The following is a 24,882-nucleotide window of genomic DNA, read 5'->3' as shown; positions in this document are numbered from 1 at the left end:
CTCCTCTTCCTTCTCCCCGCCTGGCTGCACCCCTCGGGGTCTCTCTGATTGCCCCCCCCCCCATCAGTTTTCACTAGGGTCCGCACTGAGGCATGGCGGCACAGGGGCTGTTACTGGAAGTCTCCGTTTCGAGGCCTCTGACTCCGGCGGCGGCAGCCTGTGTCTCTGGCCTCCTGCCCCTGAGTGGGGCTGGTGGAACCAGAAAGGGTACGGCTGCCCCCGGCTGTGCTGGTGGATGGAAGAGAGCAGCTGAGGCGGAGACAAGCATGGAGAGGTCCAGAGAGAGAGGCAGAACCAGAGAGAGAGAGAGGTCCAAAGGGAGTCTGGAGGCAGGGATACAGAGACAGAGAAACTGAGTCACAGGCAGAAATAGAGAGACCTAGAGTCAGCAAAAGGCAGGGACACAGAGAGCACAGTCAGAGATGGAGACAGAGAGACAGTGACAAGGAGAGAGGATGAAATAGAAAATAGGGACACAAAGATGGAGACAGAGATAGAGATGCTAAGAGAGACACAGAGACACAAAGAGGCTGAGAGACACACAGAGAGAGAGAGGAGATACTGAGAGAGTCAGAGATACGGAGAGACAGAGCCAGAAGAGACAGAGGTCAAGAAATGGGGGAGAGAACAAGAGACAGGGAAAGGCAGAGACAGAAATAAAGACAGCACAGACCCAGCGGCTTCTAGAGCAGGAGAGATTGAGGGAGGATTCCTAGGTAAGGCCCAAGAACCTGAGAGGTGCAGAGAGACCGGTGCCAGGCCACAGGGGTGGCGGGTAGCTGGGGGGCATCCCGGCTGCAGCCTCCAGGGTGCCCGGCAGCAGCGTTTTCTCCTGGCGGGCACGCGCATGGTGTCTGGGTGTGTCTGGGTGTGCCCGGGTGTGTCTCCATCACTCTCCCGCGTGTCTCTACGCAGATTGGGAATCACATGGGTGCCACGGACCGGGCGGGGCACCAGCACGGGTTGTGTTTCTGTCACCGGGCGTGTCTGTGTGTGTGCGGTTTGGTGTCTCCGGGTGTGTCTGCGTGGGCTGTGTTGGTGCATTGCCAGACATGTCTGTGCGTGAGTGTCTCGTTTCCCTGTGGCTGGCAGGTCCGTGTTCCTGCCTGACATCCAACACGGGAGGGAGAGGGGTCATGTCTGTGAGCTCCCTCTGGTGCCTGCCTGGCCACCAGCTATGTCTCAGAGGTCAGTGTGTGCGAGGTGTTTAGTGTAACCCGGCCAGCATCTCCCCAGAGTTTGGGTCTTTGTCCCCACGTACGGTACACCGACCCATGTGCTTTTCTGGCACAGCTGCACACGGTGACATTCCAGCACACCGCATGTCCCTCTGGGAGTCACCCTGTACTGCATTTGCTGTTCTGTCCATCACCGTGTGTTGTGTCTCTGTTACATGCCTTTTTTGTGCGAAGGTGAGCTATCAGTCAGAGATGTGACCCCATGGGACATGCCTGGGGCTGTGTCCATGTGGGGCAGGTTCTCCTTTCCCTGCCGAGAACACAGCGTGGGTGTCCACACTCAGAGTGTGTTGTGTTTGTGTGGCTGTGTAGTGCGCCGCAGCGGAGGGGAGCCCCTGGTGTGGTGTGTGGTGTTGTTACAGGCTTAGGTGTCAGCTGTGTCGGTGGGTCACACCTGATGTTTTACGTGATCCAGGGTGTTAACAAAAGGTAGTGCTGGGAAATACTGTGGCAGCATGTTTTGTGTCACTCGGTGTTTGTGTGGCCACGTGTGTTGGAGTATATGGTGTGCCATTTGTGGCTTGTCAGTCAGAGGCGATGCTGCATTTCCACGGTAGGGGCCCCGCCCCCCACCCTCACCCCCCAGGGCTACTATTCTAGGTCTTGTCCCTGTGAGGCACCAAAACCTATCCTGGGCTGTTTGGGTTTCTGTGTGTGTCGCTGAGCACTGTGGGTCTCTACACATGTCCGTTCCCACTGTTCCGACCACATGCTTGAATGGCTCCGGGCGCAGGGCGTGTTGTGTGTCCTGGTGAGTCTGTGTGCGCTGTGGATCATTGTGCAAGTGTATATACTTGATGTGTCACGTGCCATCCGCGTGCGTTTCACTGTGTGCTGGGGGCCTGAGGACTGCCGAGGTGTGTCCCCAATGTTTTGTGTCCGCACGTGTTGGGTGCCAGTGCACAGGTGGATCACGTCTGGGGCGCCGTTAGCGCACGGTTCACACAGGGATGTTGAGTGCGGCACGTGGGTGTGACTCAGTAACCTGATGTGTGTCCGTGGAACCGTTAGTGTGTGTCGTGCTAATGGAGCAAGAGAGCCCGGGGGTGACTGTCTGGGCAAGAGGATGTTGTCCCAGTTTCAATTGCAGTTTTCTGTGCCTGTGTGTGAACGGTCTGGGTGGTCACAGGAGCCACAGGGCACTGCCTGCCGTGCTGAGTGCTGGCGTGTGTCACACCATCTGTGTGGTGTCGGGTGTGGCTGTGGGCTGCAGAGCTCATCGGGGAGTTGTGAGTCACTCACTGTAGGTTGTGGTGTGTGCCCCATGTGTGTTCGGTCCCGTCTCCGGCCGTGGTGTGTGTGAGGGTTTGTCACCGGGTGTCTTGTGGTGTCTGGGTGTGGCTGAGTATAGGTGTGTGTTACAGAGGGCAGACCGTTGTGTGTGACACAATCTATTGTGTGCCAGTATGTGTCTTCATCCACGTGGATGCACGCCTCTTCCTTGCTCTGCCCCAAGACACACCCCAGTCCCTCCTCAGGCTGCAAAGGGTGGTTGGGGAGCCTTCCCTCTGCCCAAGGGCCACGCCAGCCCCTCCCTGCCCTGCCCAGTCGTCACCACCCCCAGAGGGCACAGACTCCTCTGTGCCTCAAAGCAAGAGCCCCAGAGCGAGGAGCAGAGCAGGCCGAGGACCTGCAAGCCACAGTGGCTGCCCTTTGTGTGCTGCGAGGTGGGGGACCCTGGGCAGGAAGCTGGCTGAGCCCCAAGACCGCAGGGGCCATGGGCGGGGAGCTGGTGCCAGGCCTGGGGGCCCTACAGCGGCGAAAGCGGCTGCTGGAGCAGGAGAAGTGGCTGGCCGGCTGGGCGCTAGCGCTGGCGGGAATTGGCATTGGACTCATGGTGCTGCACGCGGAGATGCTGTGGTTCGGAGGGTGCCCGGTGAGTGGAGCTCTTATCCTGGGCCACGGGAGGCTGGGGGCTGAGACTCCTGGGTCTGAGGGAGGACGGACTGGTGGTCGGGACCCAAGTGTGAGGGAGGAGGGGCTGGAGTCCTGAGTCTGAGAGGGGAGGACCCGGGGACCTGAACCCCTAACTCTGAGGGAGGAGGAGCTAGGGGTCTGGATTCCTGGGTCTGAAGGAGGAGGGGGCTGAGGGTCTGGACTCCTGGGGCCCAAGAGAGGTAAATGTTCAGGGCTCTCTCTGCAAAAAGAAGGGAACATGGGTCTCAGTGTCTCAGTCTTTGAAGGTTTGTATGGGACAGCTGGAAGCCCGGGACCCCGTGAGGTCAGGGGGTGGCTGACCAGATCCTGTAGTCTCCCAAGAAGAGATCAGGGGAGGGGTAGCCTCAGATTCAGTGAAGGAAGGGTGGGGAGAAAGGCTAACTTCTTCCAACTAGGCGGCGGCTTCTTGGTCCTTATCTAAATGCAGGTTTACCCAGTGCCTCAGCAGCGGAGGGCAGAGACCAAAAAAACTGGCTGGGGTGGGGATGGGAAATGGAAAACAGCCCCCTGCCCCTCCCATGTGCATCAGTCCCAGCCTCCCCAGGGTCTGCACGCTATTCTGGGGCATAATGGAGAAGTAGGTGTACAGTGTCTTGGGCTCCTAGGTCCCAGGGGAGGAGGCAGGGAGTCCAGGCTCCTGGGTCTGAAGGAGGCTTAGAGTGTCTTTGGGGGAAGGGGGGCCTGACCGAGGATAGAGTCGGTGGGGAGGAAAAGGACAGGTGGGGCCAGGACAGGTCTGAGCAGGCTCTCGGCACATTCCAGCCTCAGTCTGGGCAGAGATGGGGCAGATAGAGGACAGGGGTCAGAATCAGTGGTTTAAGGACAGAACAGAGTTGCTTAACCGGAAAGGAGGGGTTGGAGAACTGTCTAGGGTAAGGGATGTGGAGTTGGGCTGGCTGGGGACGCTGACATGAGGACTGGGTTGGGGGCCACTCCTGGAGGAGGGAGGTTCAGGCTTGGATTTGGGGGTGGTGGCAGAGGAGCGCAGTTCCAAAGTGACCAGGAGCCACATGGAGGGTCAGGGCAGGCCAGCTTCCTCTGGCCGGGGAGCCGAGGCCAGGGCAGCGGGCACGGGGGGTGGGGCTACCGGAGCCCATGCCAACAGGAAGCATGGCCAGGGCCTACCCGCCGCTCCCACGCTTCAGAACCCCACCCAGCAGGGGAGGTGGGGCCTGAGCTCCCTGCAGAGGGGAAGGGACAGGGGGTCTTTCCTTCCTTACTCCCTCTCTCCCCCTTCTCACCTCTCATTTCTTCCTTCCCTCTGCCATTTGCCAGTCTGCTGTCTCCAGCAGCTGGACTCTAGGAAAGCGGCTGCAGCTTTCTGGGCCTCAGTTTCCCCATCTGTAAACTGGGGGTAAGGGTTGAGATACGTGGCCCTAAGGGTCCTCCTCAGCCCCCTTTCTACTTGTGCCTTGACAACATCCATGCCTCCTCCCCACCGCCATCTCAGTCTTAGGAACCCATTTTGCAGGGACCCAGACACCTGCTCCCCAGGGGGAGGGGTTGAAGGAGAGGCAGGTGCCCAGCTGGGGAAGTGCAGGAGAACAAGCTGTTGAAATCAGCAGGAGGAGGGGCGAAGAGAGACTGAGACTGAGAGACAGAGACACTGAGAGACAAAGACGGTGTGAGACAGAGACAATGATGCAGTAAGAGACAGTGAAAGACAGAGCTCCCCAAGTTGAGATACACACAGAAAGATGGAAAGTCTGACAGAAACGGAGACCCTCAGACATAAACAGAGATCGAAACAGAAGCATCCCCGGAGACAGGGAAATTTCAGAGACTGAGTCAGGGGTTTGGGGGAAGAGGAACCAGCAAAGTAGAAGTGGGGTGCCGTGTGGGCAGGGGGTGTGTCTAGCGGAGTGGAGTTTGTGACAAACTAAAGAAAGGGACAGGGAACCAGGGAGCCTTAGGAGGATAAGGGGGTAGGGGAGGGCTAAGAACAACAGCACCATTGTTTGGGGAGGGTTGGGGGGGCAGGTCCCCTGGGGCAGGAAATTGGCCCTCTTCCCCTACATAGAGGTGGGGCCCTGGCCCGCTGGGGGAGCTGGCAGACATCTTTGGAGAAACAGGTGCTGAGCTCAGCAGGGGAGCCCAGGTGGATCCCCCTCCCCAACAACATTTTTCAGGCAGGGACCCCTCCCCACTCCTCCTAGGGGATCCAGCAGTCCCAGTCCCCCCTAAACCTCTTCTTCCAGAATTCTAGATCTCTCCAAGGTATTGCCACACAAAGAGAGAGGGAAAAAAAAAGTCTCTCCGTGGTTTCTGGAGGCCATGTGCTTCCGGCTAGATCTGCCCTGGGCTTAGAGCCAGGAGAGAGGGCAGGGGGAAGGAGATGCAGGGGCCAGGACCCAGGGGAATTCCTCAGAGCTGGGACTGGGGTCTCGGGGACCCAGTGTCCTGGATGGGGTGGGGGGGTGGGAGGGTGTCATTCACTTCTTGAGTATTGGGTGATCATTTCTAGGCTTCTTGGGGAATTGGGAAGGTGGTAGGATCTTCTAGGGCAGGTTGCTTTCTAGGGTTGGACCAGCTGTGTGGTCAGGGAAGGGCGGGGGAACTTTCTCGAGGCCAGATGTCTGTTTCTAGACCTCCCCACTCCCCCACCCCCTAACTGAGGAACTATTTTTGGTGGGGGAGGGATGAGGGAATTAAAAAGGGCTGTGAGTTGTAAGGTCTCCCCTCAGGTGTGGATCCTATGAGAAAGGCTGAAGAGGAGGGTACATACCGGCCTCTGAGCTGGGGCTGTCAGGCTGGGAAGGAAGGGACCACTTTCCTTGGGGACCAGATGGTTTTGAGAATTCCCCAAAACTGAGACACTGGGTGGAACCAGGTTTTGTGGGGATGGGGGTGGGGGGAGGACAGGCAAGGAGGAATGGGTGGCGGAGGCCAGGAAATAGGGAATTGAGAAGAGATGGCATTATGGGAGGGAGGTGGAGGGGACTGACCAGTTGGGAACCTAGGATCTTACCCCTTTTTCTGTCCCTTCCAACAGTGGGCGCTCTACCTGTTCCTGGTTAAATGCACCATCAGCATTTCCACCTTCTTGCTCCTTTGTCTTATTGTGGCATTTCACGCCAAAGAGGTCCAGGTAGGGCAGGCCCCACCCCTGGGCCCCTTCCTTGCCCCCACCCCAGCCCCCACGGCTCCCTGTCAGCTCACACTTTCCACCCTCCTCCTCCTGGTCTGAGTAATGAGGTTTCTCCACCCTGAGATTTGTCCACACCCTCACCCACCGAGATGAGAAGAACCACAGATAGACAGACCGAGCCTCCTGGAGCAACCCAGTCCCATGCTCCCCTGCAGCCCTGTCTCCCCTCGCATGCTCATGGATGCTGAGGGCTCCCACCCCCAGGCAGCCTCACTCCAGGCCCAGCCCCCCAGATCTCTGTCACCCCTGCCTGGGGCGCCACCTACTCCAGTTCCAAGTAACCTGAAATCCAGGCTATGTGCCTGAGGGTCCTTCCCTACTCCTGAGCTCCCCACCTCTGTGCCAATTACCCCCTAGACTCCGGGGGTGGGGGGGGCGTTCCACCCATCACCCCCCTCCCATGTCCTGTCTCATCCTGACGCTCAACTCTCTACCAGCGCCCTCCCCTCATCCCATCCCCCACACCCCTAGATCCTGTTGCCTCTACCCCTTCCCCCAGAACCTCTGTATACAAAATGGGGGTTATCCATCATGTGTAGTCATTCCCCGCTGTGGCACCTGCTCAATAGAAAGTACACATTATCATTACTAGTCAAACAGTTAAGTGGCCTGGATTTGTAGCTCAGCTGTGCCGCCACAGCTGAAAGACCAGGGCCTGAGTTTCTGCACCTGTAAAATGGGGTAAAATGCTTTCAATTTCACTGTGTTGGGAGCATTCCCTGAGTCATAACATGTAAAGCAGATAGAGCAATGTCTGGCCCATTCAAAGTGCCCTGTAAATGTTGGCTATCTGCACTGCCAGAGGGGCGCGGTTTTCGGTTAGTTACTCCCCCGGCCCCAGAAACAGAAGGCGATGGCTTCGTTTGTCAGGACTGTAGGCTCCCAGGAGGCAGGGCTTTCTGCTCTGTGCACCGGTACCTTCAATATATAGAACAATGTGGGGGTACACAGGAAATTCTGGAAGCGGGCCGAAACCGAGGGGGAAGGCGTTAGGAAGAAAGTGGAGAGAGGTCCTCTTCAAGGTCCGGTCCCACTCCTTCCCCACTCTCCCCAACCCCACCCACCCTGACCCTGGTGGACGGCCCCCCTTATCTCCTGGTTCTGGCAGGCGGCGGCCACCTGACCTTCTTGTGACCCCCTCCCCCGTCTGTCCCCTCCCCGCAGTTGTTCATGACAGACAACGGGCTCCGGGACTGGCGCGTGGCGCTGACCGGGCGGCAGGCAGCGCAGATCGTGCTGGAGCTGGCTGTGTGCGCGCTGCATCCCGCGCCGGTGCAGGGTCCGCCGTGCGCCCAGGGTTTGGGGTCCGGGCCCACGGCCGCGGCAACGCAGTCCTGGCCGGGCTTCCTGGATGAGGGCGAGGCGCTGCTGTCGCTGGCCATGCTGCTGCGCCTCTACCTGGTGCCCCGCGCCGTCCTCCTGCGCAGCGGCGTCTTGCTCAACGCGTCCTACCGCAGCATCGGTGCCCTCAACCAGGTCCGCTTCCGCCACTGGTTCGTGGCCAAGCTGTACATGAACACGCATCCCGGTCGCCTGCTGCTCTGCCTCACGCTTGGCCTCTGGCTCACCACCGCCTGGGTGCTGTCGGTGGCTGAGAGGTGAGGGTGCTGCGGTGAGGGGTGGGGGGACCTCGAGCATTTGGAGAAGCCGCTCACAGCCGCAGCTGCCCCCCGGGGTCCACACTCATCCACTGGGCAGGGAGGAACCAACGGGCCAGCTCCCGCCCTTCCTCCGCTTGCAGCCTCCAGTCTCCCCAGACACACACAGACCCTAGCAAGCCCTTCCTTCCCCCGCTTCCACACCTGTCCTGTCTTAGGTCTCGGGACACCTGTTCAGTCTCTAAACCCAGGTACTGGGGCCTGGCCAAAGGTTGCAACGGCCTCCTTGGAGGATATGGACACCTTTTCAGAATTAGCACAGATGAACTGGGGTGCTCCCCCCCCCCATCCTGGGACGGTGGTGATTTGGGGCTGCTCTGGAAGGGAATTTCCTGCAGGGAATGGATGCAGGATTCTAGGCTGCCTACTGGACAGACTGCAAGCTGGGCCTCAGGTCCTCTCTCTTACAGATAAAGAAAGTGACATTAATCTTAGCCAGTTGGTCTTAAGGTATGGTTCCAGAACCGGCAGCATCACCTGGGAACCTGCTGCAAATCCAAATTCTCAGGCCGTACTTACACCTAACAAATCCCAAACTCTGGCAGGTGGGGGCCAAGCAGTCTGTTTTAACAAGGCATTCTGACCCCAGCTCAAGTTTGGGACATCTGGTTTAGTACATCTAGCAAAGGATTCTTTTTTTTTTTTTTTTTTAAGATTTTATTTATTTATTTGATAGACAGAGATCATAAGCAGGCAGAGAGACAGGCACAAAGAGAGAGGGGCAAGCAGGCTCCCCGCAGAGCAGAGCAGAGAGCCTGATGCGGGGGCTAGATCCCAGGACCCTGGGATCATGACCTGAGCCGAAGGCAGACGCTTTAACCCGCTGGGCCACCCAGGCACCCCTCTTTCAGGATTTTTAACTGATACATCTTATTGGCTCTGTTTTCCTGCCACCATGTTTCTCATCTGAAAAATGGGAGGGTGGGCAAGGGGGGGTCAAATTTCTCAACCCCAAGGCAGAAGTCCTCAAATTTGAACGTACTTCCAGATGAGGGGAGTAGGGCTTAACAGTGCAAATTCAGTCCCCACATCCAAACACAAGTGTAGTGGGTCTGACATGTCTGGGGCCTCACGAATGAAGCGTTCCTTGCTGACTCTTATACAAGGGGTCTGTGGACTCAAGTTTAGACAAATCAGGATTTTCAGTCCCTTCCATGGCTCAAATTAAATGTCCCCTTCTATGAAGTGGGGGAAGGGAGGGCAGGATCCTGCCTTTTTAGTCTTGACAGGACCACTTGTAGGCCATAAAGCATCTTTATGAACATTAGAAAAAGGCACCTCTGGGGTGCCTGGCTGGCTCAGTCGGCGGAGTATATGAATCCTGATCTTGGGGTTGTGAGTTTGAACCCCATGTTGGGTGTAGAGGTTAATTTAAAAAAATAATAAAATCTGAAAAAAAAAATCTGAAAGAGAGAGAGAAAAGAAAAAAATCACCCCTTCCTCTGTGTGTACACAGATCCCTGCCAGGGTGTGACAAGAGGACTCTGGGCTGGGTTTTTGTCCCCTCTCAACCTCTCAACCTGCTCAGAAAGCAGCAGTCCTGGAAACCTAATGAAAACCAAACAAGCCTTGGACCTGGCTGGATCCAGGTTCAAATACCACAGCCCGGAGAGGCTGAGCACATCTTGCCCAGCTCGCACAGCAGAGAGGAAGCCAGGCAGGCTCTCCAAAGCCCAGAATTTACAGACTTTTTCTTTGAATGCTTCTGGGGACTGTGGGTGTGTGAGGAAGGAGAATATCAGACATCAAGGGAAGCCCTGGGGTAGGGTTTAGAACTAACCCATCCTTCCCCACAGGCAGGCCGTTAATGCCACCGGACACCTTTCAGACACACTATGGCTGATCCCCATCACATTCCTGACCATTGGCTATGGAGACGTGGTGCCAGGCACCATGTGGGGCAAGATTGTTTGTCTCTGCACTGGAGTCATGGTGAGTACAGCCCCCTACAGGACCCTACCCCTTCCCCCAACTGTTTATCTCTTGGGCCCAAAGAAATCATGGAGCCAACAAAGGGACTCAAGGACACCACCCCCAAGGAACTTGGGTATCTGGACACCCACAGCCCCATTTCCTTTCAAAATCCAGGAACCCATCCCCTAAATCCTTGTTCTCCTTGAAACTTAGGACCCTAGACCTCACCATCCTGGAAAACACAGGCCCCTGACTTCCCAACCCCATTTCCTTCCAGAATCCAGGAATCCACCCTGAGCCTCATGAAGACACCCTCCTCCTCACGCCCTTACCCTCTCAGTCTAGGACACAGGCCCTTGGTTTCCCAGCTTCTCCAGGACACAGGAACCTAGTCTCCAGCCTCCATTAGGGCTTCATCCAAAGCCTGCCTGTGGGGTCAGGCTGCCTGTCTTTAGATCCTGCTTCTGCCACTTCCAAGCTGGGATTAAGCCTATAATAAAATGGGGATGCTGATACTAATGTATTCCTCCTGGGGTTCCTGAGATGAGTTAAACCACACACAGGGTCTCAGCACCCAGCACATAGGAAATTCTTGGTAAATGGGTCAAGGGATGGGGGTGGGAAGGCTGTTATTTGTAACTAGCCGCAAGCATCCAGCTGCCCACCCTAGCTCATGTCAAGGATGTGGCAGAGGCTCCCCAGAGTTGGTCTCCTCCTGAAACCAGACATCTACCACCTTCCCTTCATAGACCCAGGCATCCAGCTCCCCCTTCCTAGCCCCTATCCTCGTCCAGGACCCAGCACCCAAAACCTTGGCCTTCACCTCCCCTTGCAGTTTGGCTCCCCCTACTCAGGGCTGCGGCCCCCAGTCCTGACGCTGTTCCAAAAAAGATATGCTACATTTCCACTGGTCATGGATGGGGTGATGGGCAAGTGTGATCCCCTCCCCACAGGAGTGAGTCTTTGGGACCAAGAAAGAGGAGCAGAGATTCAGCCAGGGAAACACTCCCAAAGGGTCAGGGATCCTCTGGGATGCCTGGGACCTCCTCCCGCATTTGACACAAGGAGAAACAGACCTAGAGAGATCAGGCAATTTGCACTTGAGCTCACAGCTCAGTTCCTGGCAGGGAGGTTCCCTGACACAATGGGATAATCATAAGTAACTTTATCAAGTACAGACTCTGTGCCAGCCTCTGCGCTGAACCCTTTCCAGGTGTTCACTTAAGGAACCCACAGAGTAATTCTGTGAGGACATGCCCATTTTACAGGGAAGAAAGTGAGCCCCTGAGACATTAAGTAACATGCTCAGAGCTGGCCTTGGGACACAAGTGTTCCTAGAAATGGTGTTTATAACCAGTAAATTGTTCAGAGTGTTCTTGAGCTGAGACACATTTTGGGGAAGGGGAAGACTTCAGAAGAAAATTCATTGTAACTCAGGGAAGAACAGCAGGTACCACCAAGCAGCTGATGGTTCAGAGGTCTTGGGAGAAGTAGGGAGTGTTCAGACCAAGATGCTCGGGAAGCTATGGCAGACTGAGGTCAGGCTGAGTTGTCTGAAGGCTCTGAAAGTGAGGGTAAAAAGTTTGGGGCAGTAGGGTAAGGGGGCAGGGTCATAATGTTAGATCTCCCTCGGGTCCGGGTCAGGAGATGGTCCAGGAGGGAAAGGATGGGGCCAGAACTGGCCAGGAGCCACAGGGGCAGAAGGAGGGGGAGGGACACCTTTGGTGACCTGATGGCCAACAGGCTGTGAGCAGTGGGGAGGAAGGGCTCTGGCAGGAGCCCAAGCTCTACCTCTCACCCAAGATCAGCCCTTCTCCTCTTCTCCAACCATACCTTTAACAAGAGCTTTCTGGTGGTATAAACACTACATCCACAAGTGGGACTCAGACACATGACCTCTGATCCTGGCTCCACCCCCTCGGGGGTGTGTGGGACCCCGGTTCCCCTCTCTGGGTCTGCTCATCTGTCCACCGGGGGTGGTCTGGCCTGCCTTCTGTGGCTGTTGGGAGGGTTCTAGGAGGGAGTCTGGTGGCCCCAGAGCCCCACCGCCCTCCGTCATAGTGTCTGCTGTGCCCACAGGGGGTCTGCTGCACAGCCCTGCTGGTGGCCGTGGTGGCCCGGAAGCTGGAGTTTAATAAGGCAGAGAAGCACGTGCACAACTTTATGATGGACATCCAGTACGCCAAAGAGGTAAGGATGGGCACATGGCACCCAAGGCCTCCCTCAGACCCAGGAGTCCAGACGCCACCCCCTCCTCGTCCCAGAGCCCTAGGGGTCTGCCTCCACTGACACTGTGCCCACCCCCAGATGAAGGAATCAGCTGCCCGAGTGCTGCAAGAGGCCTGGATGTTTTACAAACACACACGCAGGAAGGAGCGCGGGGCTGCCCGCAGGCACCAGCGCAGGCTGCTGGCCGCCATCAACAGGTGAGGGCCTCCTTCTGTGCGCATCTCCTCCCTTCCATATGGTGTGTGGCAACGGATGTGCATGTGCGGCCAGGGTGGGACACCGGCGTGCAGGCCCGCTGAACAGATGTGCACCTAGACCTCACGGTGACTCTGTGATGGCTTGTCCTGTGCGTCTGTGTCTGTGGGTCCGCGCCAATCTGTATGGGGGTGCAGTCAGGATACCTGGGGCTCTACCTAAGAGATGGGCTTAGGGGGGTTTCAGCTCTGGCAACCCTTCCTCACCGGACCACATCTATGTGAGTCTCTCCTCCGCTTAGCCCATCCCCGAGCTGGGATCACTTCTGACCTCTGGCTTCTTCCCACAGGTTCCGCCAGGTACGACTGAAACACAGAAAGCTCCGGGAACAAGTGAACTCCATGGTGGACATCTCCAAGGTACCAGGACCCTGTGGGAGGAAGGGTCTGGAAGAAAAGGGAGGCCAGGGCAGCTGGCAGGGACATCCGGCCCCAGCATAAAGAACACTGTCAGAGGTCTGGCAAACACACACGTGTTCAACAAAGGTTTGTGGTTGAATGAATGATAGGACAGTTTCTTAAACTCATGGAGGGGACCGATCCTTTTTAACCTTAGAAAAAGAAATCACACAAAGAACTTTAGTGTTTGGTTTTATATTATTTTTATTGTCGAGTTAATGTGGACGGATACAAAATTCCTTCCAACTGTGACTCTTAGACAGCAATAAAACCAAAGCAAATATACAAACCAAGTTCAAACACAAATGGCAAGACCAATAAAACACAAATTAACAACTCTGACACAGACAGGGTACATTGTTTCAGTAAAAGGCAATCTCTGCTGCTATTGCGAAGAGGGGCCCAGGGCCACGGGGCTGACTCAGCTTGTCATTCTCCGGCTGGGACCACCAGACTCGCTGGCGCTTGGGGACGGTAACGTCACACCCCTTGGCTTGGCTCACAGCACCTTTTGCTTATTAAGCCGCCTTTGCTTTTTCTTATTAGCCCAAGACAATTCAAACAGTGGCCCTTGGCACCAAGGCCATGGCAAGCAGTCACAGATGCAGGGCCCCTAAACTGCATGGCAGGTCTCAGGGAGGAGGTGGGGGCCTAGATCTGCCAGAACTGGCAGGTCATAATTTCTGAAGATTATCCAGTCAAAAACTGAGAGTTCGAGAATTCTCATAAAGCTGTGGCTCCTAGTCCGAGAAGCTGATGAAAGGGCTATGTGGATCCTGAAGTCGTTCATCAGTTCCACAAACGCTAGGCCTCACCGGAGGAGCCGCCTTGGGCATGTCATTTAACTGTTCCAGGCCCATTTCCGTAGTTGTAAAAACGGGAATGGAATCCTCACTCCCCAGGCTTTTAAGAGGATTTAAACCATGTGTGAAAAGCACTGAGCCAGGCAGCTGGGATGAGGAGGAAGTCGAGCTCAGCCTGCTGCTACCTCCCACCCCCTCTTCTCTGCCCAGATGCACATGATCCTGTGTGACTTGCAGCTGGGTCTGAGCAGCTCACATCAGGCCCTGGAGAAGCGGATGGACGCCCTGGCAGGGAAGCTGGACACGCTGACTGAGCTGCTTAGCACTGCCCTGGGGTCGAGGCAGCTTCCAGAACCAAGCCAGGAGGCCACGTAGCTGGTGAGGCAGCTGGGACTCGGGCAGAAAAACATCCTGGAGAAATGGTGCCTGTAGATAGCACCTCTTGTGGCCAAAGGACTAGGAGATGGCCTTGGAGATGATGCTACTCTTTCTCTTCTGCTCTGCCTATCTGGAGGAGAGGACTCAAGTTTGGGGCTGGACTGGCAGTCCTGGGAGGAAGGAGACATTCTTTCTCCCCTTGGCTGACCCTCAATACCCTCTCCCTTCCATGCCTGTTCCTGGGCATGTTCCTAGTTTCTGTCCAGATGCCTGGTCTCTTGGTGGCAGATACACCCACCCTCTTTCTTCCCCCTTAGTCCACTGGTGTCTGTCTGTCTCCACCTCAGTGTCCCTGCTCTTGCTCTCCCTCCCTCTGGTTTCCGGCCTATCCATCCATCTCTCTCCTTGTCTCCCCAGGACCCATGGAGGAAGAACCAAGCTACTTTCCCCAGGATTGAGGTGGAGGACACTGTCCCTGCTACTCCTGACCCAGCCCTATGAATAAAGCACCTCAAGTGCAAGGACCAAAGGGGCCCCACCTTAGGGTGATCTCACTCCCTGACTGACTGAGGAGACACTGGCTCAAGGAGAAAGGCTGTGGCCACATACACCCAAACCCCTGCCCCAAAAGGGAAAATGGTCTCACTACTATCCCACATACCCTGGACAAAAACATCCTTACTATGCTGCTATGGATGGCCTTCAGCTTTCAGTTAGAAGTGGAGGTGCCTGGGGGCTGAGACTCCTGGGTCCCAGAGTCCAAGATCCTGGGATGCCTTAGTGACCACGGAATTGCCAAGCTAATGGAACCAGGCCTGAGGTTGAGGTGGCGGGAGGCAGCGCCCCCTGGCGGGAGGTCCGGGAGGACACAGTTTGCCAGAGCTGCAGAGAGTATCTGGTGCAGAGAAGGGGGGTGGGGGGTACAGCTCACCAGTCTCTGCTCTTAACTTTGTAATAAATGTTCAACAAAGCCAGAAGGAGCTGCTATTTCTTTCTAAACATATGTACATTCCCGACAGGCAGGTCATCTAGCTTAAGGCCTTTGCCCTGTCCATTTCCCAATCTATAAAGCAGACACCTACTCCAAGTCCCCTCCCAGCTCCATAGGCCACAACTAGGCCATGAAGCCCTCAACAGCCCCCACCCTACAGATATGAGGCTAAGAGCAAGGGCTTCAAACCCAGGCTTTGGTTCAGGGTCCAAAGCCTAACTCTGCCATCCACTGGCTGTGTGACTCTGGGCAAGTGGCTTCACCTCTCTGAACAATTTACCTCACCTCTGAGATGGGTCCACCTTCCCATGGAACTGCTGTGAAGACGGCAACAGAGTGGTAAAGAGGATCGGGTATTTAGCAAGAACCAAACACTCAAGAGACAGTTGATCATTTTTATTATTGCTATTGATTTTCAGACACAACACGCAGCTGCTGTTTCTTCTGCTGCCTTCTCCCCCCAACTCATCTCACCAGAACCTAGATGACTTCTCACCCATCAGGAGACTAACAAGAACCCCAAACCACCCCACATACTCATTTCATTATCTGCTACGACTCAAACAGGAAAAGGGAAGGGGCTGGCACTTCTGAAGGTCCTACTGTGTGCCTCCCTTCTGTAATTCACCACAATGACTTCCCACCCTGCCCCACCCCATTGTAAAGATGCAGAAACTGAGCTTTCAAGAGGAGCCCGGTCTAGAGCCCGGGAATCTGGCTGTAGGCCCCTGATTCACAGCCCGCCTGCCCTGGCGCTAAGCCCTCCTTCTGCCCTGTCTGAGGTGAGTCAGAGACAGAGCGGCCTTGGACTGAGGCCTTCCAACTGAGGTTTCACTTCCCACAGCCACTTCATTCTACTTTGAGAAGCTGATTCACCCTTGCTTCCTTCGATTTGCGGGGAAGCCCGGGCTTCGAGTCATCCTTTTCTGCTGAGCTATCTTTAGATTTCCCTCCAAATCCACAGCAAGTCTCATGCACCGCCCTGAGAGCTAAACTGGGGCTTGCACCACCCACTGCCATAGACTGCCCTTTTCCTCTGGACGCCAGCCCACCTGGGAGCAGAGGAGACAGGAACTAGATGGGATCTCTGATGACATTTCCAACACCCTCCCCCTGCAGGAAGGCCTCCTCGCAGTGTTGCCAATCTCCTACCAAACTTATTCCCCCTGGTCACACCCCACTGCTGCCCGCACAATCCTTTAGGCCTCAGCTTGGATATCCCCTTCTCTAGCGAGCCCTTTCTGAAGTTCTCACAGTCCCGTGAATCTTGTCTCCATCACCGTATTTCTTTTTAAAGATTTTATGTATTTGACAGAGAGAGAGAGCATAAGCGGGGTGGTGGGGGAGACAGCAAAGGGAGAGGGAGAAGCAGGCCCCCTGCTGAGCAGGGAGCCCACTGTGGGGCTCGATCCCAGGACCCTGGGAACAGGGCCTGAGCTGAAGGCAGACACTGAACTGAACCACCCAGGTGCCCCTTTATCACAATATTTTTCGAGCCCACCATCACACTCAGCCCTTTATATATAAATGACCTCATAAAATCTCTAAAAGAAGGCGAAGTAGGTATTGTGACCTCGTTTTATGTATGAGGTAACTGAGGCAGAGAGAGATTTAAGAAACCTGCCCACAGTCACCGTACAGACTGGGGCGGGGAGGGCTGGGATCTGACCCAGGCAGCTTGGCTCCAGAGCCCCAGCACGTAGCCAGCAGGCCCATTCATTAGCTCAGAGATCACGGCACCACATTTTCATTTTTGTTCTCTACTGTGTCTTCAATGTCAAGGGCTGGCACATGCCGGGCCTCAGTGAAGATCACTGAATGAAAACACTGAAGACCTGGGGTGGCCCAAACTCCTCACCTTCTACCACGGTAGTTTCTGCTGAGACGAGGTAGGAACTGGTTAGAACGGGCTCTTCACTAAGAAACTAAGAGAACGGGGCACCTGGGTGGCTCAGTTATTAAGCATCTGCCTTCGGCTCAGATCAAGATCCCAGAATCCTGGGATTGAGCCCCACATCGGGCTCCCTGGTGGGCAGGAAGCCTGCTTCTTCCTCTCCCACAACCCGCCCCCGGCCCACTTGTTTCCCTCTCTCGCTATGTCTCTGTCAAATAAAAAATAAAATCTTAAAAAAAAAAAAAAAGAGAGAGAGAGAGAGCGAGAAAGAAACTTAGAGAACACATGGGAGATTTGCTCTGAAGCACCTTGCATCTGCCCCCGCCTACCTGCTCCAGCTCCCCAAAGCGGGGCATCGGTCCTGAGGCCCCCCTCCCAGCAGTTTCTGCACTGCACCTCATAAAATCGGCACTTCCTGAAGGCCCTGCACCGGGGGCTGGGACTGTATGCATGAATCAGAGAGCTCTGTCAAGGGGCTCAGTCTCACTGTGCTCTGGGCTTCTTCCCTCCCCTGCTTGTTTTGCCTCCATGCCCATGAGAGGACTGGATGGGGAAAAGAGGCCCAGAAAGGGGTGGGGTGGGGGCTTACCAGGGCTAAAAAGCCAGTCAGGAGCTGAGGCTGAGGCAGACCCTGGCCCCTCTCAGGCACCCCCTCACCAGACCCCGAGGACTCTCCCAACATTCAGATATGACCCGGTCTGGCCCTGGCCCAAAACTCTTCCGGGGCTCCCACCCGCTCTCTGTCAAAGTCTGGCTCTTTGGCTCAGCTTATTTTTTTTTCTTTTATTGAGACCCATTTTACTTAAAGCACACACATTTTAAATGCAGCCTCAATGAATTTTTACGAATTTATTCACCTGAGCAGCCACCACACAGATCAAGCTAGAAGTTTCCGGCCCCCTAAAAGCTGTCCCGTCCCTCCCTACCCTCCTCCCTCCCCAGTAACCACCATCCTGACCTCTTGTGCCCACCCAACTCTGAACCCTGCTCTACATGCTGGTGTGTACTGGCTTCCTGGGCTCCGCACAGTGGCCACGAGCTCCATCCAGTCCAGTTACTTTTTCACTGCTGAATAGTATCACATCGTGTTATACCCACAGGTCTCACCTGGGGGGCTGTTTAGGGTCCGGCCCCACCCCTCTTCCAGTCTTCCCCAACCCCATCCTGGCTGCTAATGATTCTGCACCCAATTCCAGTGTGTGGGCTCCCCCCGCACACACCCCAAGCAATTCTCAGCCATCCGCTGGGTGTCCTGCACTTCAGCTCATCTACACTGTCTACATGGAGACAGAGTTCAAGTCCACAGGTGAAGAGCTCAGTCCTAGAGGACTGCACCCCCTTGAATCTTCAGACGCCAGTGGCAAGTCCAGGTTGACACCTGTGCTTCTGACCAACCAGCTACAGATCGCAGGTTCCAACAAATGCCCCCTTGGGCTGAATTAATTTGCTAGAGCAGCTCTCAGAACTCAGAGAAACATTTTACTTACTGGATATAAGCCAGGATAAAACTTGGGAAGAGCCAGAGGGAAGAGACACCCAGGCAAGGTATGGGGAAGGGTGAGAGCTACCATGCCCTCTCCAGGGGCCCCACTCTCCCCACATCTCCACATGTGCACCAACCTGCAAGCTCTCGCAACCCTGTCCTTTTCGGTTTTGGAGGGGGTTTTTGTCCTCTGATGGAGGCTTCATTACATAGTCATCATTAATGAAATCACTGGCCACTGGCAACTGATTCAACACCCCTCTCCCTGCCCCCGAAGGCCAAGGGTCAGACCGGATATTCTAATCTCTAATCACAAGGTTGGGTCCCTGGCAGTCAGCCCCCAGCCCTCGGTTACCTGGGTACTTTCCCAAAGCCGCCTCATTAACATCACAAAAGACACAGCTACCGCTCTCACCACAGAAAATTCCAATGGTTTTAGGTACTAGGAGCCAGAAATGGGATGCATACCAAATACATGATACAAATCACAGTATCCGGACGCCTGCGTGGCTCAGTCAGTTAAGTGCCTTCGGCTCAGGTCATGATCCCAGGGTCCTGGGATCAAGTCCTACATCGGGCTCATTGCTCAACAGGGAGCCTGCTTCTCCCTCTGCCTGCTCTGCCTGTTCTGCCTGTAGCTCTCCGTGCTTCTGCTCTCTCTCTGACCAATAAATAACTAGAAATCTTAAAATAAAATAAAATCTTAAAAAAAAAAAATCACAGTATCACAGCTGCTCCTGCCAGGGACTCCTCTTCCCCAACATTCCTTGCTGTAGCTGCCCACCACTGTCCTCTCCCTCTTGCCCCATCCACTTACAACAAACGTCACCAGCGTTTACCCACTTCTTATGGTTCACAAAGGAATCCCTACAATTTACATCAACACCAGACTGTAGACCCATCTTGAGCTTTTATGCTGACTGGAATAGCTGCCAACAAAGAATGCAAGAGAGTGGTTTTTACAATCTGGAAGGGATGTCAGATGGCACGGCTTTCCTTTCTTTTTTCTTTTACCAGGATGAACAGGCCCCTCTTCACTTCAAGTCTAATTCCTCTCTCCGCCTGTCCTCTGTCAGCAAACCCCCTACCTCCTTAAGGACCGTTCCAAAGCATACAAACATGGTGAAATGTCTACCACCTTAAAAACACCCCCCTAGGGGTGCCTGTGTGGCTCAGTGGGTTAAAGCCTCTGCCTTCGGCTCAGGTTGTGATCCTGGCTCAGGTTGTGATCCCGGGGTCCTGGGATTGAGCCCTGCTCTCTGCTCCACAGAGAGTCTGGTTCCTCCCCTCTCTCTGCCTGCCTCCCTACCTGTAATCTCTGTCTGTCAAATAAATAAATAAAATCTTAAAAAACAAAAAAACAAAAAAACACAACATCCCACTAGAACTTTTAGCACCTTAGATCCGGTGTTATGTTTAAAGTTCACTATGTACTCACTGAACTACAAAACATCTGGGATTCAAGTTCAGATTTTAGATATTGTAAAACAATCAGGAGGTAGAAATCCTTTAAAGTAAGTTCTTACAGAACCAATTGCCGTTTCATGGGAGATTTTCACCAACAAAAAAAGCAAAGGAAACCAGACACACAGGAGACCTGCTGTAAGATTTCATTTATATGAAGTTCAAGGGCAGCCAGAACTTGTCTAGGACCAGAATCAGATCAATGTGGGGCAGGGGAACGGACAGGAAAACGCACCAAACAAATTTCTGGGGTGCTGCAAATGACCTCCTCCCTGACCTAGTTAGTAGTTAGATCAGTATACAGATTTGTAAAAATTCACTGACCTGTACCCTTAAGGTCTGTGCCTTTTATGCACTTGACCATACTTAAGCTCCATCTCATCAAAAAAAAGCTGAGGAAAAGTATTCATGGGCACCTGGGTGGCTCAGTCGGTTAAGCATCTGCCTTTGGCACAGGTCCTGGGATAGAGCCGCATGGCATTGGGCTCTCTGCTCAGCAGGGAGCCTGCTTCCTCCTCTCTGCCTACTTGTGATCTCTCTGTTAAATAAATAAATAAAATCTTTAAATTAAAAAAAAAAAAAGAAAAGTACTCATAAACTTTTCCTCACAGAATGTGTATTACAATATTGAGAAGTTTCCATTAACAGTTAGACTTGGAAACAAAAAAGAAAGCATGTTTTTTTTTATTATATATTTATTTATTTACTATTTGAGAGAGACAGAGTGAGCAAGAGAGAGCACAAATGGTGGGGGGCAGAGGGAGAGGGAGAATCGGGAGAGGGAGAACCCCTCAGGGAGCTGGGAGCCAGGGCCCTGGGATCATGACCTGAGCTGAGGGCAGAGCTTAACTGACTGAGCCACCCAGGTGCCCCAAAAGCCATGTCTTCTTCATGATGGACCCCACACCTACCCCTAACAACTTCTCCAGACCTCTGGTCCCCAGCTGATCACCGTCTCTTTGGAACCCTTTGTTCCCTTGGCTCCAGGTCATCCCTTTTACTGACGTTCCTACTCCCTGTCAGCCCCTTTCTGGGGTGCTGGTCCTCCCCGATTCCTAGATGCGAGAGGCCCAGGGCCTAATCTCTGCTCTGTCTACTCACTCGACCTGGATGGTTTTGGCGAACCCCAGGGCTTTAAGTACCATCTACACACTAAAAGCTCCAAATGGAGCATACTTGTAGACCTGCTAATAAAATGACAGGACAGGACGCCAGGGTGGATCATGGGGTTAAAGCCTCTGCCTTCAGCTCAGGTCATGATCTCAGGGTCCTGGAATCAAGTCCAGCATCGGGCTCCCTGCTGAGCAGAGAGCCCGCTTCCCCCCCACTCTCTGTCTGCCTCTCTGCCTACTTGTGATCTCTCTCTGTGTCAAATAAATAATTAAAATCTTTTTTTTTTTTTTTTAATTTGACAGAGAGAGATCACAAGTAGGCAGAGAGGCAGGCAGAGAGAGAGGAGGAAGCAGGCTCCCTGCGGAGCAGAAAGTCCGATGCGGGGCTCGATCCCAGGACCCTGAGATCATGACCTGAGCCGAAGGCAGAGGCTTTAACCCACTGGGCCACCCAGGCGCCCCAAATAAATAAAATCTTAAAAGTAAATAAATAAATAAAAATAAAATTACAGGACATCTGAGACTTGCTTTAAAAAAGTAAGGAAACTCCAAGTAAAAACTGTGCTTATGTGTGGGAGGGGGGAAAATAGAACAACAGAAATGGAACATAAATGACTATCGATACTGAGTGACGGGTATGTGAGAATTCTTTACACCACAATACTTTTGTGTTTGCTTTTAAATTTTCATAAAGCAAAAAAAAATTTTTAACAGGATACAATTTCATCAAGTCAGTAAACACTGTGTATCTACAAATCCTAGCTTCTCCCCCAAACTGTCACTCCTTACTTGATACCTAGGGAGTATCTCAGGGTAACTTCAAGCTTGCCAGTTTCCCATCAAGATGACTCTTAACCCATCCTCATAAAAGAGCATCACTCTTCATCCAGTTGGTCAAACCTGAAACCTTTAGGATAACTTTTAAGTCATCCCTGATTCATGCTTCCTCTCACACAATCCTGATCCTGAGTCACCATCATCTCCCGTCCAGGCAGGGACATGGGTTTCCTCATGGCCTTTGTCCACGCCTGCCCAGCTGCAGGCCATCCTCCCCACAGCAACCAGCTCTGCTTTAACCATTTTGTGCATAAACAGTCACATGGCTCATAAATGCAGAAGTCTTAAGCAGTCGCCCTCACAACTCTGATCCACGGGTCTATGACCCTCCTCCCCACAAGCAACCACTGTCATTAATTCGGTGTGTTCACTAGAGAAATTTTTATACAACAAACATTCCAACATTCTGGTCCTTGCTCGCGGCCCTCTAATGGCTTCCTGTCACTTGGAAAGTAACTTCCAAAGCCCTTACCATGGCCTACAAGACCTGGTGTAACCCGGCCCCTCTCCATAGCTCCATTCCTAAACAACCCTTCCTCTCTTCCCCCAGCTCCGCTCTAGTCACCTGGTCACCTTGACAATCTCTCAACAGCTGGCTCCACTCCTGCTTCCTCCAGTGGTCTTTCCACTGACTGTTTTTCAGCATCTGCACATGGCTCATTTCCTTACCTTTTTTCAGGCCTCTGCTCAAATTCATCTCTTCAGAGAGCCCTCTCTGACCACCTGTCACTCTCTGACCCCTGTCACTCGAAATTTCCTTACCCTGACTTTTCCTTCCAAGTCTCTTCTACCTGACATCATCTGCTTTACTAGAATATCTGTTAGAGGGCAGGTGCTCTCTCCTATTCACTGTAGGATCTCTGGCCTACAGCCATGCTTGGCAGCTGACTAGACTTCCATAATTCATTCAGTAGATGGATGAATAAAATGAACAGAGAAGTGAATGAAGAAACACATAGATCCTTTGGCAATGGCTCTCAACATTCCAAAGCTTGTAGCCCAGACCCAGCAATTCCACTTTCAAACAAGATATCACTGATAATACTACCATATGCATACCATCAGAGGTACAACAATATTAACTGCAGCAAATGGGAGAGCCAAAGTTCAGAAACGGCCTAAATGTTTATCAATAGGGAAATGGTTAAAGCATGGTACATCCACACAACCACACTAATATAAAAAAAAGGCAGGTCTCTGGGTGCTTGTTTGCACCACTGACTCACCACCACTAGGCAGGCTGCCGGTTGTCAGGGGGAAAAATGTGGGCTTTCTCTGTGGTGAGACAGGCTTGCATTTGAATCCAGGCCCTGCTGCTTCCTGGCTAGTGGACTTCTGTAAGGATCTTCTCTTTCGGACTCATTTTCTGCATCTGTTAAATGGGGAGGGCAAAGGTTGTAGTGATGTATATAAAACACAGCCTGGTACACAGTAGGCCCAATGTCAGTGCCATTCTTTTTCCTTTTTAAGTCATTTCCACCTGAGGGCTGCTCAGTTGTGAAACCGGCATGGAGGGTTTTCTGGTATTGAGAAATTTAGTTAAGAAAGACTGGTAATCACCAGGGGTGCCTGGGTGGCTCAGTGGGTTAAAGCCTCTGCCTTCTGCTCAGGTCATGATCCCAGAGTCCTGAGATAAAGTCTGGCGTTGGGCTCTCTGCTCAGCAGGGAGCCTGCTTCCCTTCCTCTCTCTCTGCCTACTTGTGATCTCTGTCAAATAAATAAATAAAATCTAAAAAAGAAAAAAGAAAAAAAAGAAAGAAAAACTGGTACTCACCTAACTGAGGTGAAGATGCTAAAGAGGGACACTGACTGACAGAATGCAGCCGGCCTGATTGTCATGTGTGTCTCTGGGAAACAGTCTTTGGAGAATCATTATACAGGGCTCTCGCCTTAAGTGACTGGTGTTTTCAACCAGCCTGTGGCAGCCTGGAGACAGTTCCACCTGGCACAGGTGCTGAGAAAATAGCCGCAGGGATGAGGCCTGGAGGGGAGAGGGCAGTTCAGAATCCGTCACTATCATTCCCATCGTAAACCACAAAACATGACGCACAGAGCTACTCTGCACGAGGCACTGTTCTGGGAACTTTCATCCATGTAACTCTGATGCCAGCTTCATTTTAGAAACGGGCAGACAGGGTTAAGGTCGGCTGCCATATATGTGAACACCCATTTATGGGAACTCAAGCTCTTAACGCCAATGCTTTAACAGTAGTTCCAGAAGGAAACCGGGAGCCGGTGCTTTAGTACCGGAATATGGGATCCAGAGTAGGAGACTTATTTTTATTATGTACCCCATTGGCTGCTTGAAACCCGTCAGCATGTACCTGTATTCCCTGTTCAAACAGAAATAAGGAAAACGCTTTGAGATTTCAAATGAAAAGTGGTAAATTCCCCCCAGTCGCCGACATACGTATGAATCACTCTCCTCTGGAGCGAACTTTCCTCCCCGGTAACCTCCCGCCCGCGCTGAGACGCTGCGCATGCGCTCTCCGCGGGCCGCGCGCACGGGCTTCTGCCACGGGCTAGTCTTGAATATTCGACCTTTAGTCCTGGGCTCCTGCTCTGCTGCGGCCGCCAAGGTTCCCCACAGTCCCCATCTCCCAACAGACCCTGCCCCGAAATCCCTTCAGAATCTGAGCTGCCCATCGGTGCTGCCTCACCTTCCACCCCGGGGGATCTCTGAATGCGAGACCGTCTAAACCTTTCCCTGTGCTTGGGGTGCTCTCGGCCGTGCTTCAAGGTCCAACCGGACCTGGGTCCTTTCCATGTGTGATTTCATCTGCCTCCCATCACAAAGCGGGAAGCCTCCAGCGCTCACGCCAGTTTCAATGCATTCCTGTGTTCTCATTTATCGGCCCAGGACCTTGAAATTCCTCCCCTCCGCCCCACCCCCACTGAACCCAGCCTAGGCCACTGAAGAGGCGGGATTCGAACCCGCTTATCCCAGTAACCGCCCTCTCTGCCTCGGTGTTATACACCCACAGAGGGGCCGCCCCACAAATGCGCACGCGCACTAAGGCGGAACCGCGGCGTTCTCCCTCCTTCCCTTCCTTCATCCGCATGCGCACTGAAGCCAGCCACGTCCATTGACGCATGCTCAGCCCAGGGCTGACGCTCAGCTCTCCCGCGCCTAGCCTTCAGC

General features: G+C 53.7%; 1 protein-coding gene and 1 long non-coding RNA gene across 7 annotated transcripts; one reads left to right on the top strand and one right to left on the bottom strand.

The window, feature by feature from the left end:
- Window positions 1-646: 646 nt before the first annotated feature.
- KCNN4 (potassium calcium-activated channel subfamily N member 4) lies at window positions 647-19,542 on the top strand. 5 transcript variants are annotated; one of them, XR_004281125.1, is made up of 10 exons: window positions 651-3,114; window positions 6,169-6,264; window positions 7,489-7,922; window positions 9,779-9,914; window positions 11,976-12,086; window positions 12,204-12,322; window positions 12,670-12,739; window positions 13,792-13,959; window positions 15,370-15,732; window positions 19,345-19,542. XR_004281125.1 is itself a non-coding variant. In XM_032323894.1 (9 exons), the coding sequence occupies exons 1-8, from the start codon at window positions 2,665-2,667 to the stop codon at window positions 13,954-13,956; spliced, it is 1,581 nt and encodes a 526-aa protein (XP_032179785.1). In that variant the 5' UTR covers window positions 651-2,664; the 3' UTR covers window positions 13,957-13,959; window positions 15,370-16,281. The 5 variants fall into 5 exon arrangements, 4 of the variants coding, with proteins under 4 accessions (XP_032179788.1, XP_032179787.1, XP_032179785.1 ...); XM_032323894.1 differs by lacking the exon at window positions 19,345-19,542 and having other exon boundaries at window positions 15,370-16,281; XM_032323893.1 differs by lacking the exons at window positions 15,370-15,732; window positions 19,345-19,542 and adding an exon at window positions 14,377-14,936 and having other exon boundaries at window positions 652-3,114.
- On the bottom strand, window positions 13,954-24,785 carry LOC116579069. Of its 2 annotated transcripts, none has more exons than XR_004281126.1 (3): window positions 24,162-24,785; window positions 22,970-23,112; window positions 13,954-14,089 (listed from the first exon to the last, which is right to left on the bottom strand). It is a non-coding gene; the product is annotated as an uncharacterized LOC116579069 (long non-coding RNA). The 2 variants fall into 2 exon arrangements; XR_004281127.1 differs by having other exon boundaries at window positions 24,675-24,785.
- Window positions 24,786-24,882: the final 97 nt, after the last annotated feature.

The sequence above is a fragment of the Mustela erminea genome, chromosome 19 (assembly GCF_009829155.1).
Source record: "Mustela erminea isolate mMusErm1 chromosome 19, mMusErm1.Pri, whole genome shotgun sequence".
Classification (NCBI taxonomy): Eukaryota; Metazoa; Chordata; class Mammalia; order Carnivora; family Mustelidae; genus Mustela; species Mustela erminea.
Note: the sequence above shows the minus strand (reverse complement) of the source record. Positions and strands in the feature narration are given on the sequence as shown.